At 44.0% G+C, this 15,127-nt stretch overlaps 1 protein-coding gene across 6 annotated transcripts in view; it reads right to left on the bottom strand.

Moving 5' to 3' along the window:
- The window catches only part of APLP2 (amyloid beta precursor like protein 2), a 71,933-nt gene that overhangs the window by 25,172 nt on the left and 31,634 nt on the right, over nt 1–15,127 (bottom strand). For all 6 annotated transcript variants that reach the window (XM_022556296.3, XM_022556297.3, XM_030764513.2 and 3 more), the window contains exons 2-3: nt 10,645–10,818; nt 9,687–9,810 (exon numbers count right to left, since the gene is read on the bottom strand). In XM_022556296.3, coding sequence (XP_022412004.1) covers nt 9,687–9,810; nt 10,645–10,818 — 298 coding nt within the window. The remainder of the gene's footprint in view (nt 1–9,686; nt 9,811–10,644; nt 10,819–15,127) is intronic.

Here is a 15,127-nt window from a genome sequence, read left to right as displayed (position 1 = left end):
AGGAAGTCTATATGCAGACCCGCTCCCCACCCTCATTGCAGCTCAGGCCTCGGTCTCTGGGCCTGAGAAGTCTGTCCTTCCACTGCCCATGCGGAGGCAAAGGGCAGCCCCTGATCTGCTGTGAGGGGGAGATGTGCTCCCGCCATCACAGGCAGCCACCGCACATCAAAACAGCTTCCGCGGGGCAGTGAGGTTTCACTCTGCCATTAGCACAGGGACTTCGGGGACCAGATAGCTCAATTTGACACTAATGCAGGAGCACAATGGTTAGTCAGACACGGTGCTGCCCTCGAGGGCCCCAAAGGGAGATAGAAACAAGCTTTACCCATCAACCAGGCTTAAAATCGAAGCTTAAAAAGCAAAGCCCAGGGGTAAACTAGGATTCGCCTCCATCAGGAGAAGCACCCCGATACTCAGTCTAAGTACAAATCACCGAAATTCTGGCATCCAACCACCAGCTCACACTGTGGATGGTGACTGTATGGACTAAGCAATCTTTACATATATATATATTTTTTCTTTTTGTTTTGTCCGCACCTCCTGGCTTAAGGGATCTCAGTTCCCCAACCAGGGATTGAACCCGGGCCTCAGCAGTGAAAGCCCATAATCCTAACCACTAGGCCACCAGGGAACTCCCTATGTTTGTTAATTTATGACAAAAAAGCAACAAAAAGTACACTTAAGAGGCAGTGTGTACAGGGCTAAATGCCAGTGTTTAATCTCAGCACCACTGCTACTAGCAGAGAGGTCTTGGGCGAGTTACTCAAACTTTCTGTGCCTCAGTTTCTTTATCTTGCTGCTGTGAGGCCAGATGTAATATGTACAACACGGGAAAAGCTTAGAGCAGAATCTGGTACACAGTAAGCACTAAGAATTATTTAAGTATTAGCTCTAATTACTGATGTTAATGCTGTTAGTTTCAAGTCCCAAGTAACTAGTTTTATACAAATCAAACTATACAACCACAGTTATCAAGAACTCTATAGTTAGGCAACAGTTCATATCCTTTAATTTGTAAAACCTCAATTTTATATGTATAACTGCAACATCAGAGAAAAAGTTTAGACAGCAATTTCACTACTATATATATTCTATAGAAACAATAACCAGACTGGGTTTTAAAAATATAGTGGAGTACGACATACCGTTTCATCTTAGTTAAAAATGCATTAACTAAATCTGCTTATATTACACCTTAGATAAACCCCAAAATGATATAAAGTAAAAAAGCAAGTTATAAAAGGTCAAGTGCAGTATGACACCATTAATGTCAGCTTTAAAACACAAAAACAAATTGTTTATAGACACATTCTTATGTAGGAAAAGTATAAAAACAGGCATGGGAATGATCCACCCTGACAGTGGAGTAGCAGTGACCTCCAAGGGTAGGGAGGGAGGGAGGGAAGGGATGTAAGGATGGGACTCTGGGACATTTGATCCCTTAATTAAAAAATAAGATGGAGATTAAGCAAATATGGCAAGCCCGCACGCAGCAGCAACAAAGACCCAAAGCAGCACCCCCCCCCCCAAAAAAAAAGCAAATATGGCAAAACGGGGAAGAACTTAAATCAGGACAGCGAGTACATGACTATCATATTATGTTTTATTTTTTCAGTATGCTTGAAATATCTCAAAATGAAATTAAGTTTAAAATTTTTTAAATTTTAATGCAAGAAATTTAATAATTAACTCCATGCTAAACTGTAAGATTAAACGCCATCAATTTTCTGCTATGGAATCATGATTAAATTGATCTGACCTCTGAAAACCAGAAAAGAACTAATGCCACTGATTTAAAACAGAATAGCACTCCTTGATTCAACAATTCCAATTCTAAAACCGTACTCTTAGGAAGTAATTAAGAAAGTGAACAAAGATATTCATTACATAATTGTTAATATCAAAAAACCGGAACCAGGGCTTCCCTGGTGGTGCAGTGGTTAAGAATCCGTCTGCCAATGCAGGGGACATGGATTCAAGCCCTGGTCTGGGAAGATCCCACATGCCGCAGAGCAACTAAGCCCGTGCGCTACAACTACTGAGTCTGCGCTCTAGAGCCCGTGAACCACAACTACTGAAGCCTGTGCGTCTAGCGCCCATGCTCTGCAACAAGAGAAGACACCACAATGAGAAGCCCGCTCGCCACAACTACAGAAAGGATGCTTGCAGCAACGAAGACTCAACACAGCCAAAAATAAAATAAATAAATTTATTAAAAAAAAAGAAAAAAAGGAACCAACCTAAATGTTCCTCAATAGGGAATTAGTTAAATAATGGTACTTAATGGAATACCATGGGGTTATAAGAAACATGGTTAAATATCTGTATATAACATGGAAACATTTCCATTTCCACGATGGTTTAACAATTTTAACAATCATTAAACAAATAAGCAAAGGAATAAACACACCCGATATCCCTAACCTCTCCTTAAGCCTGGTTAACTCCTTAAGGCTAAATCTGTTTAAAAAGACAGACTCAAAAGATGTATGCATCCCTAAGAGTGGTACATAATAGATGTTCAATAAATGTCAATTTTTTAAAAAAGCACTAAACAGGAAAGCATATTTAGCATGATTCAATTTAGGGGAAAAAAAAAAAAAAGCATTTAAAAGCACACACATTTCCATGTGTATCCAAAGAAAAAAAGTCTTGTCTATACACCAAAATGTTAATATGGTTAATGGAGCATAGAAACTGGAAAGGATTGTTTTTGCTTTCCTTTTTCCCAATTTCTTTTATTTAAAACGAAACCAAAACCTTTTTAAACATGTAAATTAAGAGAGGAACACATTTCAATCCCAGCATCAGCTCTGTCATTTCACTGCTACTTTTTGCCTTTGATACAAATAATTATCAGAAACTTCTAGGAAAAAGACTGACCTAAGCAAATCAGTATTACTCTATTTTACAGAAAAACAATGAAGATGGTTTGGTCTCACTTTAAAAGTTTATCTAAGGTTGTAACAATTCTCAATTTAACCCGGTGGAGTACAATAGACAGTGCCCACAATTCCCTAAGTCACTGGAAACCTATATTGTTTTTGCTATTCAAGGCAATAAGTTGGTCAATGAACACGGCAATTTAGCAAAATCTAAACCATAGGCTTTCATTTAAGCTGCATTTATGATTTATCTTCAGTCTCCACTCATTCCCCGTGATACTGTTTTTCTTTCATACCACCTCCCACCAGCAGGGCCATGGCAGCCATCAGGTCTTAGAGCTTTTTCAGAGTTCATAGCATTCCTTTCAAAGTTAACAATGGCTGCTCACCCACTTGGGGAAGCCCCTCGATACCAACACTCATATGTATAAATAAACCTACTGCAAAAGTACTCTGCGGTTGGGACTTCCCTGACGGTCCAGTGGTTAGGACTCTGTGCTCTCACTGCCGAGGGCCCAGTTTCCATCCATGGTCGGGGAAATAAAATCCCACAAGCTGCACAGTGCAGCCAAAAAAAAAGTACTCTCTGGTTGCAAACAGGAAGACCATGTCATTTACGGGGCCCTTGGAAGCTGTAAGCAGTGGGGCGAAAGCCTGCTGTAATGAGAGAAAACCAAGAAAATTAACCTGACCACCCAACATGAGTTTTTGAGAGGTCTGGTAGCCACCCTTAGCAGATGTCTTGGAGGTAAATAGGGCTCTGAGAAGTTAAAGAGCCTGAACAATCGTCATGAACAGAAACATACACCTTGCACAAGGGCCCACAGTGGGAACAGGGTGAACTGCTGATGGGCTGTCAGGAATTCAAAGGCAGAAGACGACTTGCGGACAGACACCTGCAGTGGACAAGTAAGCTCCAAGCTCACTCCGGGCCCCACCTCAAAGCTTCTGAGAGCAAGACCATTCCTGGCAGTCTTCACCACAGTAATATTCCCATCCAAATCTCCTTCCAGAAATTAGCAACAACAGAAACAGTTATGGGCTCACAAAGCTCTCTTCTTTTGATGCAGGAGCCAGTCTATATACAAATGTCAGAGATGACTAACTCCTTCCCCCCAAATACCAGCAGCTTTGCTTCTTCACAGTTCACCAACTCTATCCCACTCAGATCATCCTAATTATTTAGATAAAATCTTATGGATAAACAGGCAATTCGTAATAACGTAAGATATAAGATTCAGTTTGAGAGGCAAGGTTGAAGTATGACTTCTCACCAAATATACTGAATATCAGTGAAAAGAGTCACACTGGTGGGTGGTCAAGCATGCTCTCAAAATAGGGCAGAACTGAGTGACAGGTGCACAGATGTCTACAGACAGCGAGACACCAGGCCTGATGCCAACACTACCCGTTACCTAAATTCATTCTCAAATAGCCTTCAAGAGTGCTAATCAAGACACGTCCTTCCCCTAAAGCTAGCAAAACAATGGCAAACAAAAACAGTGTCTGAGAACATCCATTAACGCCCCTGAACAACCAAATCAATTAATACGGGTACCCAACCAATTAGATAGAGCCTGTTTTCCCATCTCCTTGCCCTTTGGCCTGCCTGTGCTTTGGGTTTGCTGGGCAGTAATATCTTAAAGGGGGTTTCAGGGCTGAAGCTAATCACACTATGGCCATCTCTTTACTGCAACACGTGGTATTCACCTTAACATGTATAAAAGGACTCACTGTGGTTATTTCTGGTGAATAAAATATATAGGATGCTTGCTTTTTACTGGATTAATTTTTAGTAGTTTGTATGTTAAAAGAATTGTGTATGGTTGTGTAACTCAGTGAATATACTATAAACCATTCAACAGTACACTTTAAAATGGATGAATTATATAGTATGTGAAATATATCTCAATAAATCTGTTTTTAAGAAGCAGAGAGACTGATTATTTACAGGGAATACTGAGCTAATAAATAAATATACTGAGGATAATGGGATTGGAAGTATCGATATGAGCTCACTGCTTTTAATATCCACATGTATAGAAATATAGATTTATATGTGCATGAATATGTGTATATAAATGTATTTCACAGGTCTGTCTGCTGAGTGGGCCTAGAAGCAATAACATAATAGCAGTAAACACACCTAATACCTAAATACCATTCCCCACTAAATAAAACCATTTCTTCTTGGAGAAATGGCTGACTCCAAGGGTGGGGCAGGGAACACAGGATGAGCCTGGAGCATCTTTTTGTACCAGAAAGTAAGGAAGCTTTCAGAGAATAATAGGGACATAGCAAAAAGACACAGGAGTCAGCATGAAGGGGGACCCACTGGACAAATCTGGACAGTGAGTCCATAATGAAATGAATAAATGAATGCAGACACCATCTTAGCCAGGTGATAAAAGTTATCACCGGTCATGAAACAAAGTGGCATCATGCAATTCCTAAGAGGATTCAGAGAGAACACTTCTATGACAGTGCCCTCAAAAACACACAAATCAAAATGATCCTAAGACAGACCCAAATTGCATTCTACAAAGTCACTGGCCTGTACTCTAAACACCAAAGTTAAGAAAGACAAGGAGGGGGCTTCCCTGGTGGCGCAGTGGTTGAGAGTCCGCCTGCCGATGCAGGGGACGCGGGTTCGTGCCCCGGTCTGGGAAGATCCCACATGCCGCAGAGCGGCTAGGCCCGTGAGCCATGGCTGCTGAGCCTGCGCGTCCAGAGCCTGTGCTCCGCAACGGGAGAGGCCACAGGAGTGAGAGGCCCGCGTACCACAAAAAAAAAAAAAAAAAAAAAAAAAAAATCAAAAAACAAAAAAAGAAAGACAAGGAAAGGCTAGAGAGAACTAAATGCAACATTGAAACAATGAATTAGATCCTGGTGTTGTTGGAACAACAGGTGAAACTTGAACAGGGTCTGTAGATTAGATAGTATATCAATGATAATTTCCTGATTTTGACGGCTGTACTATAGTTACATAGCAGAATGTCCTTGTTTATAAAAAATATACATGGAAGTATTAAGGGATAAAAGGATACCATGCCTACAACTTAAATGATTTAAAACAAAAACAAAACCTGCGGGGAGATACAAGTGGTAAGATTAATTTTACCGTATTAATCAAATGTTAACAGTTGGAAAATCTGAGGAAAGGATTTAATGGAAGCTCTTTGTACTATTTTTGCAACCATTCTGTAAACTTGAAATTATTTTAAAACTGTTATTATTTTTAATTTTTTTTTTCCTATTTTTGGCCATGCCGCATGGCATGCGGGATCTTCGTTTCCTGACCAGGGATCGAACCCATGCCCCCTGCAATGGAAGCGCGGCACCTTAGCCACCAGACCGCCAGGAAAGTCCCGTATTATTTTTAAGTTAAAAAGGCAAAAGTAACCCTGAAAGACTAGAACCAAAAGGCTTTCTAAGGAGCCTATGGTAAAAAGAAAGTGATGCTGATAATTAACCAGTGCCTGGGGACTCTAAAGGGGTGGGGACAGGGACGGAGAGACATTACAATCTTCTGCTTCTCAAATGATTACAAGGAATTGGCAGTACTTTCTTCCTAACCTCCCTTAAACTCCAGTCACCTGGTCCCCTACTAGCTTAGGCTCAGGCAACTGTTTTATTTATTTAAAAATACCAACAGGTAGCTCTCCTTCCTGGTTAAGAAGTTGTCCAAATGGATGCTGCTGTAAACACAGTAACTGTCTGAATTGTGTAAACACAACAACTTCAGTAACACTGAAGACTGTATTATGCATTATTCAGTGACCACAATGCAAAGAAGGTATTGAATGGTTTATGGTCAAATTGTTTTATGCATCTAGTTAATGACAATATCATGCATCGTCTGGTTCTCTGGCACTGAAAAACTCAAACTAACATTTAGAAAAGAACATTTTCGCTGTGCACCAGCTATGGTAGTGGTCTTGTAATCAACAGAGAGCATCCTAGTTCCAGGCACCGTCTTGACTGCGGGGACAGAGAAGACTAAAGCCGTGGCCCTCCTCCCAAGGTGCTCAGAGTGTAGCTGGAGAAAGACACATCAACAGACCGGCATCGTGCAGGGTGATGGGGCACGGGCGGCAACAAAGAGGAGCTGAGAAACCTGGACGTCAAGACAGAAATTAGAGCAGCAGGAAAGGCTTCCTTTAAAGGAGGTGTCCCTGAGATGCGTGTGAAAAGGAGAACTCGCCAAGCAAAGTGAGTACATAAAGTCACTCCAGGGGGAGCTAGACTGCACATAGCAGGAGCCACGAGGTGGACGTGCTGTGGTGGGAGTATGGAGCAGGGGTGGGGAGGATGAAGCAGGGGTTGGGGGCACGGAGCAGAGCTAAGCAAGGGCCACACCATGCAGTTTCCAAACTGTGCTAAGGGCGCTTACACCTGGTCTTTTAGGTGAAGAAGAGCTAGAGCTACTGAAGGGTTTTATGTGCAGGAGAGACAGTTCAGTCTTCATTTTGGATCAGGGAGGGCAATGGACTGAACAGAACTGAGAAACACGCAGAAGCGGTTCTCACAGTCCAGGCAGGAAATGATAAAAGACTGAGCTAGAGCAGGGGACTCGGACGGACCAGCCGGAGGTTCCCAAAGTTTCCCCAGTCACGGTACTCTCTGGGTGACCCAGGAATTTTTTCACAGCACCGCCCAGGCCAAAAGGGTGCCGAAAAGTTAAGTAGTCAGGGCGACAACTTAGTAAAAAGCACCTGTGTCTGACACCTTGTGCCTGCTGGGCACTGCACAGCTTCTCTTGCACAGCAGTAAACTCAGCACCATCACCCCCATTCCTTCAGCAATTCTGGTGCAATGCTGGCTTTTCCTCACAGAAACCACTAAGAAGCAGCCCCACAAAGACATGAGGTCATCGAAAGGAACGGGATGAGCTGATGCTGAAACCGTGAACGCCTCCAGCTAGCTCACAATGTCTGACATGCTTTCCCTGAAAATCAAAAATATCCCTAGTGCCCTGGGGTGCCTTTGTGCACCGTTTGGGAACCATGGTTACAAGCCATTCTTAAGAGGTAAAAATCAGGCTGCCTTGAGAACTGGCTGGGTGTGGGGAGATACAGGTCTCCCAGATCTCCAGCTCAGAGTCCTGGGTGGGTAGTGGAGCCAACAAGTGACAAAGAACATGCAGGATTGGGAAGACCAGGCCACAAAACCTCTGGTAATGACAGTGCAAAAGGAAGAAAATGATTGCTAGGTACTATCTATCGTGTATGAATATTCAAGGGTACTCTCTTAAGTTTGAGAATTTTACACAGAACGAATGAAACCTCATACTCAGAGATTTCTGACAGCCAAAGGGAATGAAAGAACATCTTTAAACCACACCACACAAAACCATTCACAAGCCTCACACTACTGCATGGGGCTCAGTTTTAAGTAAATGGTGTTAAGCACACACCTGTCCTCTTTTCCCCCGTACTCAACACTTTTAAAACAAAGTAACTGCTACGGTAAATACTGTTATTCAGCTGCTGCCTCTTCCTGTTACTTTGTTACCTGTGAGAATGAGAAAGCAATGAGTTCCATGTTAGGAAAGGTTTTTTTTGTTGTTGTTGTTTTAAAATAAATTTATTTATTTTTGGCTGCACTGGGTCTTCGTTGCTGCGCACGGCCTTTCTCTAGTTGTGGTGAGCGGGGGCTACTCTTCGTTGTGGTGCACAGGCTTCTCATTGCAGTGGCTTCTCTTGTTGCGGAGCACGGGCTCTAGGCCCACGGGCTTCAGTAGTTGTGGCTCGCGGGCTCTAGAGCGCAGGCTCAGCAGTTGTGGTGCATGGGCTTAGTTGCTCCGCAGCATGTGGGATCTTCCCAGACCAGGGCTCGAACCCGTGTCCCCTGCATTGGCAGGTGGATTCTTAACCGCTGCACCACCAGGGAAGTCCCAGAAAGATTTTAATGAAGGAGGGAGGGGAACAGGTTAAGTTAGTGTTAAAATTAAATACATCCGCAGAGCTAGCCAGGTTATGTTAGTGCTCTATCTATGTCAGTCCTATCGCGGATCATCTAAAATTGATCGTTTCGCCCTTTTAAGTTGCTACGACGAAATCCGTTCCTGAGTCAGTCAGGCAACAGACGCATGAAAGTAACTCAGATGTGTCAATGCTCAGTGGTCAGGATGAGCACATTCACTAAAAGGGCATTTGGAGCGGCGACTCTACTTCTGGGTAATAAAATGTTATGGCTGCACTTGAGTTAGGCCTGACTGCTAACAGAAACACACAGAGTCATAAACACCCTTATCAGCTGAGGCTTCAGTCAGGCAGGTGGCACAGGGCCTGGCCGACGCATCCCTGACTGTCTACAGGCAGCTACGACTCACTTCCTCGGCTTCTGAAAACTGCCACAGGTCTGGTCTGGCTAACAATACAGGATTTCGGTGCTTGCAAAATGTGTGTAGGGCAAAGAAAGGGGAACGAAAGACCACCCCTCGGCTGCTTCGGTACTACTGATCCCAGGACTATCAACAGTAATTTCAAACTCTCGGTGTGAACGAAGCTGGACCACTCTGAGCGCAGCACGCTCACTCAGGGGTGTGGAAGAGGTTCATCCTGAAAAAACAGAGGACGCCCACGACGGGAGAGGTGGAGTTAGTGACCATCAAAGACAAGTCACTTATCGACACCAGAAAGCCGTGAGTATTCAAAAGACAGCCCCCCAATACGTTCCTGCAGCCCTTGGCTTCTTGACAGATGGCGACATCTCACTGTGAGCCAGGAGAAGATGAAATGTAAAACCGGGGACCCCGTGTTCCTGAGAAGTAACCCAGAGGTGCTCCAAGACGCTCACCAAGACACTTGAAGGGGATCACGATGTGAGTCTTGCACTGCTTCTCGTCCCTCCGGCACCAGTTGTCCACGCTGACTGGCTGGTTTGCCTCCATCACATTTGTGATCTGTAGTTCTGGATACATCTGCAAGGGAAGAGGAAACACACACAGTAGACTGACTTTGTCCGTAAAAGATGAACGCTCGCTGGTGAGCCAGGACGAGTGTCTGCGTGCTCAGCTTCCCCGTCGTCCTATGTAAAGCTGAAGTCCCCTCTGCTGCCTGGTTCCAACGGAACTAATCAAGCAAAGAGATACTGTAACTGTTAGCTTTCTTTTGACAGGTAGATTTTGGACCACTTCTAACACATTCTCTTTGAAAAAAGACCTACACAAGCAGCAAGCGTTCAGCCCCAAACAAGTCTATTAGGTATCAAGTCCACTTGTAGGGTGTGTGTAAATAGCTGAGTTCAAAAACTAAAACATTTAAGAGGCAAGTCTATGGAAGTGTGTGTTAATGAAATTATAGAATAATATTCCAACCCTGACCCCAAAGGCTAGTTTTGGTAAGAAATTAAAACATCTCATACGCTTTTCTACGTCAAGCGTTGACCCAAAAAGTCTGTTGAATCAGACATGAGATAATCCCTTATGATACTCGTGGCTTCTACCAGCAAGTGCAAAACACAAGCACACACGTGACACTGGGCTTGTTTCACAACTTCCCATAACATGTGGGAAGCCAAGGGAACCAGGCTGCACTTCTAAGGCCCTGCCAAGCTTCTGCAGTATTCCGTCCAAAAAGGACAGAGAGCTCCCAGCACACCCAGGCCAAGCGCACACTCAGAACAGAAGCCTGCTGCCCCCATCACCACCAGCCTGGTCTTAGGTCAAAACAGCAGAATGACAGAGCACCTATTTCTAAAGCAAACAGGTTCAAACATGACTCAGAAACGTTTAAGTTTCTGGCAGCACGCTTACCTCCTGACAGTACTGGAGAACTTCCTCCTTTGTTCCGAAGCAGCTCCGAGTGCCTGTCGGGTCAGGTTCCCATTCCCCAGTCTGAACGTTCACGTGCATATTTAGCTTTCCACAGAACATTGCAATCTGAGGCTCAGCAACAGCAAACCCTGTTCCAGCGTTGGCTGCGAGGGCCTGTCGAAGGGAAAAGAAATTCCAGGTTCACTCCCAAGAGGTGGCATGGAGGGAGAGTCACTTAGCAGTTTGTGACAGTAGAATGGACCTTTTAAAAAATCTTCATTACTTACTATTTTTTCTTCATAAACAAATCCTTTTCCCAGGAACTAAGCCAGAATAAAAAATGACCTTTGGACATATATAATCAGAGAGAAATGTGCGTGGGAACTGTAACCACCACTCCCCATCTAGATACTTCTGACTTGGGAACCCATAATCCACCTGCAGTCCCCTCTAATACAAGCAAACCCACTTTCCATTCCTTAGTACACCAAAACACAAAAGTATAGAACGGTGAGAGTTCCAGCAATTTTACTCAATTCACTTACATGACAACATTTTACTGAGCAACTACTATTTTTGCACAGCAACGTGCTAAATGCTCAGGACACAAGGCTGAGCAAAAGGTTACAGCCCCTGCCCTCTTGGGGTTTATGGTCTAGTTCAAGAGTCAATTCTCACACAGAAAGATTCCCAGATGTCTTATGAAGGAAAAGAACATAGAGCTGAAGGAGCATACAAAACAAAAAGGGAATGTGACTTAGGCTTGGGTAGGAGGTGATGGGGAAGCTTCCTGAACTGTGACACTGGACTGGCTTTGGCCATCCCCATTGGGGGAGAATGTAGACTGTGAGTCTGTGGAGGGTCCAAGGGCTGTGACACTGGAGTGGCTTTGGCCATCCCCATTGGGGGAGAATGTAGACTGTGAGTCTGTGGAGGGACCAAGGGAAGGGTGGGTGGCACACATGGTCAAGACTGGATGGTCTGTCGACCAAGAAAGGATGGAGTGCTGAGGGTTCTAAGTACAGAGTTAATATTTTTCAAATGCAGCTCTGATGTTCTCTGTAGGCAGGGGGATGGCTCAGGGAGCTGGAGAGATGACAGTACTCGGGTAAGGCAGCACCGGCAGACAGCAATGCAGGCAAGACTGGGTGACGATGGCCGGGGGGTGACCAAGAGGCAGCATGGCTTACATAACTCAGTGAGCAATGGCGTCGTGCATGGAAAGAGAACACTAAAAGGGATTTCATGAACAATTTTATCTCGTGTTAGGAAAAAAATCAACTATCCGTAGCCATCAATAGCTCACAAATTACAGGTGGGAAAAAACATTTACGTACGATGACAGTGAGGCTCTTACAAAGTCTCGTGCACCAGAAAAAACACAGGCATCCCTGCATCTAAAGATATACCAATATTGATGGTTACATTCACAATAAAGTTCTGTGGTCTCTCCTAATGGGTAAGTTCTTTCAAAACAAAAATTAAACATCTTTTTAAAATGTTAAAACTTGAGGGGTCGGGTTAGACTATCTGGCCTATTATGATCTTTTCAAAAAGAGCAAAGAGCATTGGTAATAAATGGTTTTCCTATTAACAAGAAAAAGTAGATGTGACTTTTTTTTTTTTTTTTTTTTTGCCGTACCCTGCAGCTTGTGGGATCTTAGTTCTCCGACCGGGGATCAAATCCATGCCTTTGGCAGTGAAAGCACAGAGTCCTAACCACTGGACCGCCAGGGAATTCCCTGACTTATAAAATATATGGAAAACTGTGTGCTTTCCAGGCAAGTCTCCTGCATTTGTGCTGATAGACTGGTTACACAGACATGAATGGTCCTTCCAATTAGGAGCCTACGTTTGATTCTGAAATACATCCCGATCTTCTAGGACAAATTTACCACCTACACGTTTTGCTTAGGAGCTTATTAAAATTAGCCTGCTTTCCAGTAGCGCGAGACAAGGAAGCACGAACACTTGCTGGATGCTGGGAGAAAGCTAATCTGGATCTAAAATGTTGCCAAGATCAATCAGGGTTGAAAAACACCTCAGTTAAATACAACGAGGAGAACAGTCAGCAACTTTATTAAGTAGAATAGACTGTCACCCCACTGTGATGAATAATCGTCTATTAAAGTAGAAGACACAGATCCTGTGCGTTCACAATAACTGCACGTGAAGCTATAGACTGGTGTGAAGTCCTGTCTCCCCCAAAGAAAGAAAAAACATTTAAAGGTATCTGTGGAAAGAAGGTATAGGTAGTACCTTAATGGCGTTTAATTCAAACAGATCATTAAAAGGTATAGAGATGCACACGACAAAGGCACTTAATTCTCACACTGAGCTGGAAATGTGCACAAAAATGCCTCTTCTACTGGCCATTCTTCTTCTGGGAGGCATATCTAAGGATTAAGGCTAGAAACTTGGGTTATGATACGGAGGGAAATGGGCACACAGTACATTAAGTGGTACATACAGAAACAAAGGCAAGCAAACCCCAGGGATGCTCTGTGCACCGAAACCAGTGTTCCAGCAAATTCATTCCTTCCTACTCTTCAAAAGCTCAGACAGAAACGAGCAAAGAAAATCCAGGAAGACATGATAAATATGTAAGCAAGAAAGCCAAATCTACAAGTTAGAAGGAAAGTATTTCCTAAACCTGCTATAAATGAACTACCACAGTTAAACGTGAAAGACGCTGAGCAATCCTTTCTAAATTCTCTCTACGGACCGGTATATTTTAACATTAAATAGGATGTCAGGGTGGTATCTAATCTTTCAGAAGTACAGAGGCGGGGGAGGGAGGCATTTGCCTCTTTAGTTCCAAAAATGAATACAGGTAAGAAACAGCATCAGTCAATTACATGAGCTCACCCAGGCCACAGTCAAAACTGTGCAAGCAGTCGCTCATCCCATTGAAGAAGACAGGGCTTCCCTGGTGGCGCAGTGGTTGAGAGTCCGCCTGCCGATGCAGGGGACACGGGTTCGTGCCCTGGTCTGGGAAGATCCCACATGCCGCAGAGCGGCCAGGCCCGTGAGCCATGGCCGCTGAGCCTGCGCGTCCGGAGCCTGTGCTTCGCAACGGGAGAGGCCACAGCAGGGAGAGGCCCGCGTACCGCAAAATAAAAAAAAAAAAACATTGAAGAAGACAGACAGTCCACGTGTGGCTCGCTATGGCTGTTGCCTGAAAGGCCACAAGAGTTCCACCTGTACGAATGCTCAGTTTACGGGTCAACCACTGAGGTCAATACATCGGTGGTAAGTGCATTTGATCTTTCTGCAGAGATGGTCAACAGTGCCTTCCCTAAAGAGGATCTAAAATACCACAGGTTAAAGCAGCAGGAAGAGGCAGCTTGGCAGCCACAGCTCCTCACACATCAGTTCCCACCAAGGAAAAGGAGGGTAACTGGAATCAGTCCAGACAGCTCATATGCTGCCGTGATTCATTTCTGAGTTCAGAAAGATTAATCCTTGTGGCCATCAGAGACTCTCAAGAAGGTATCATCTGGAATATAAAAAGCCTCTGCGGACCACGTCTAGGGATCAACTAACCAAACATACCCCAACCTTACCCAGCGTATAACAGGATCGCTTTTTCCTGTAATGTTTGTGCTTCTTTCCTTTGAAAATGCTCTTATTTAATGTGCTCTCCATTTTCGGAGGCACACACTGTGCTTTGACCCATTACATCAACGTATAAATCAATCTGTTTCCTAACCTAACATGTTACAAATGGGATTTCGTTGCCAAGTCAGCACTTCCGATATCCTGTGAACCTGAAATACTCTAGGAAAGAAAATTAACGCCCCACGCTTGGGCACCGCGGCCAGCCCTTGATCTATGAACACTGCAGCATTTTTAAGGCTTTGAGAACAAATTGCATCAACTGCTTTCCTAGTTCAGCACTTCCATTTAACTTAATAATTCATTCTTACTAAGAAATTCCATTTTATTAGTTTGACTCAGCTACTCAAGGATGGAAATTCAACTTGGTAAAAAGTGCTTCTAGTAACTTGGTTGAAAACCTGAAATGGCTTTAACGCAATAAATAAATAGCAACAAACATAAATCTGAATGTAACTTCAAACAGGGCCTTTAATCACCACCTCAAGAGAAGCAACCCCTGGGCCCACCTCAGCCCCACCTCCCTTCACAAAGCCTCCCAATCCAAAGCAAACAGGTCCCATTACTTCCTTCCTCACTAAAGCTACTGCCCCAGATTCCAATTTGGCTCCAGGGTCTGTGAAAGTGCCTGCCATGGAGGGAGCGTCCTCCAAAGAGGAGGGCTTTATTCTATTCCTGAGGGAGTCTGTTTCCTGCGACAGGAAGTGCTCCTGTGGTCCATGTACCCCCGAGAAGCAGGGCAGCACAGCTCCAGCTCCCATTAGAGCACTGTACGTGCAGCACCTACTCACCACTGGCACAGGAGTGACATTAAGACAGACTCTTCTCAAAGACCCTCTTTTTATTTATTTATTTATTTATTTAT

Source organism: Delphinapterus leucas, chromosome 7, assembly GCF_059928025.1.
Source record: "Delphinapterus leucas isolate spDelLeu-1000000601 "Yukka" chromosome 7, BTC_Dleu_Yukka2, whole genome shotgun sequence".
Lineage (NCBI taxonomy): Eukaryota > Metazoa > Chordata > Mammalia > Artiodactyla > Monodontidae > Delphinapterus > Delphinapterus leucas.
This window is presented reverse-complemented; position numbering and strand designations above follow the sequence as displayed.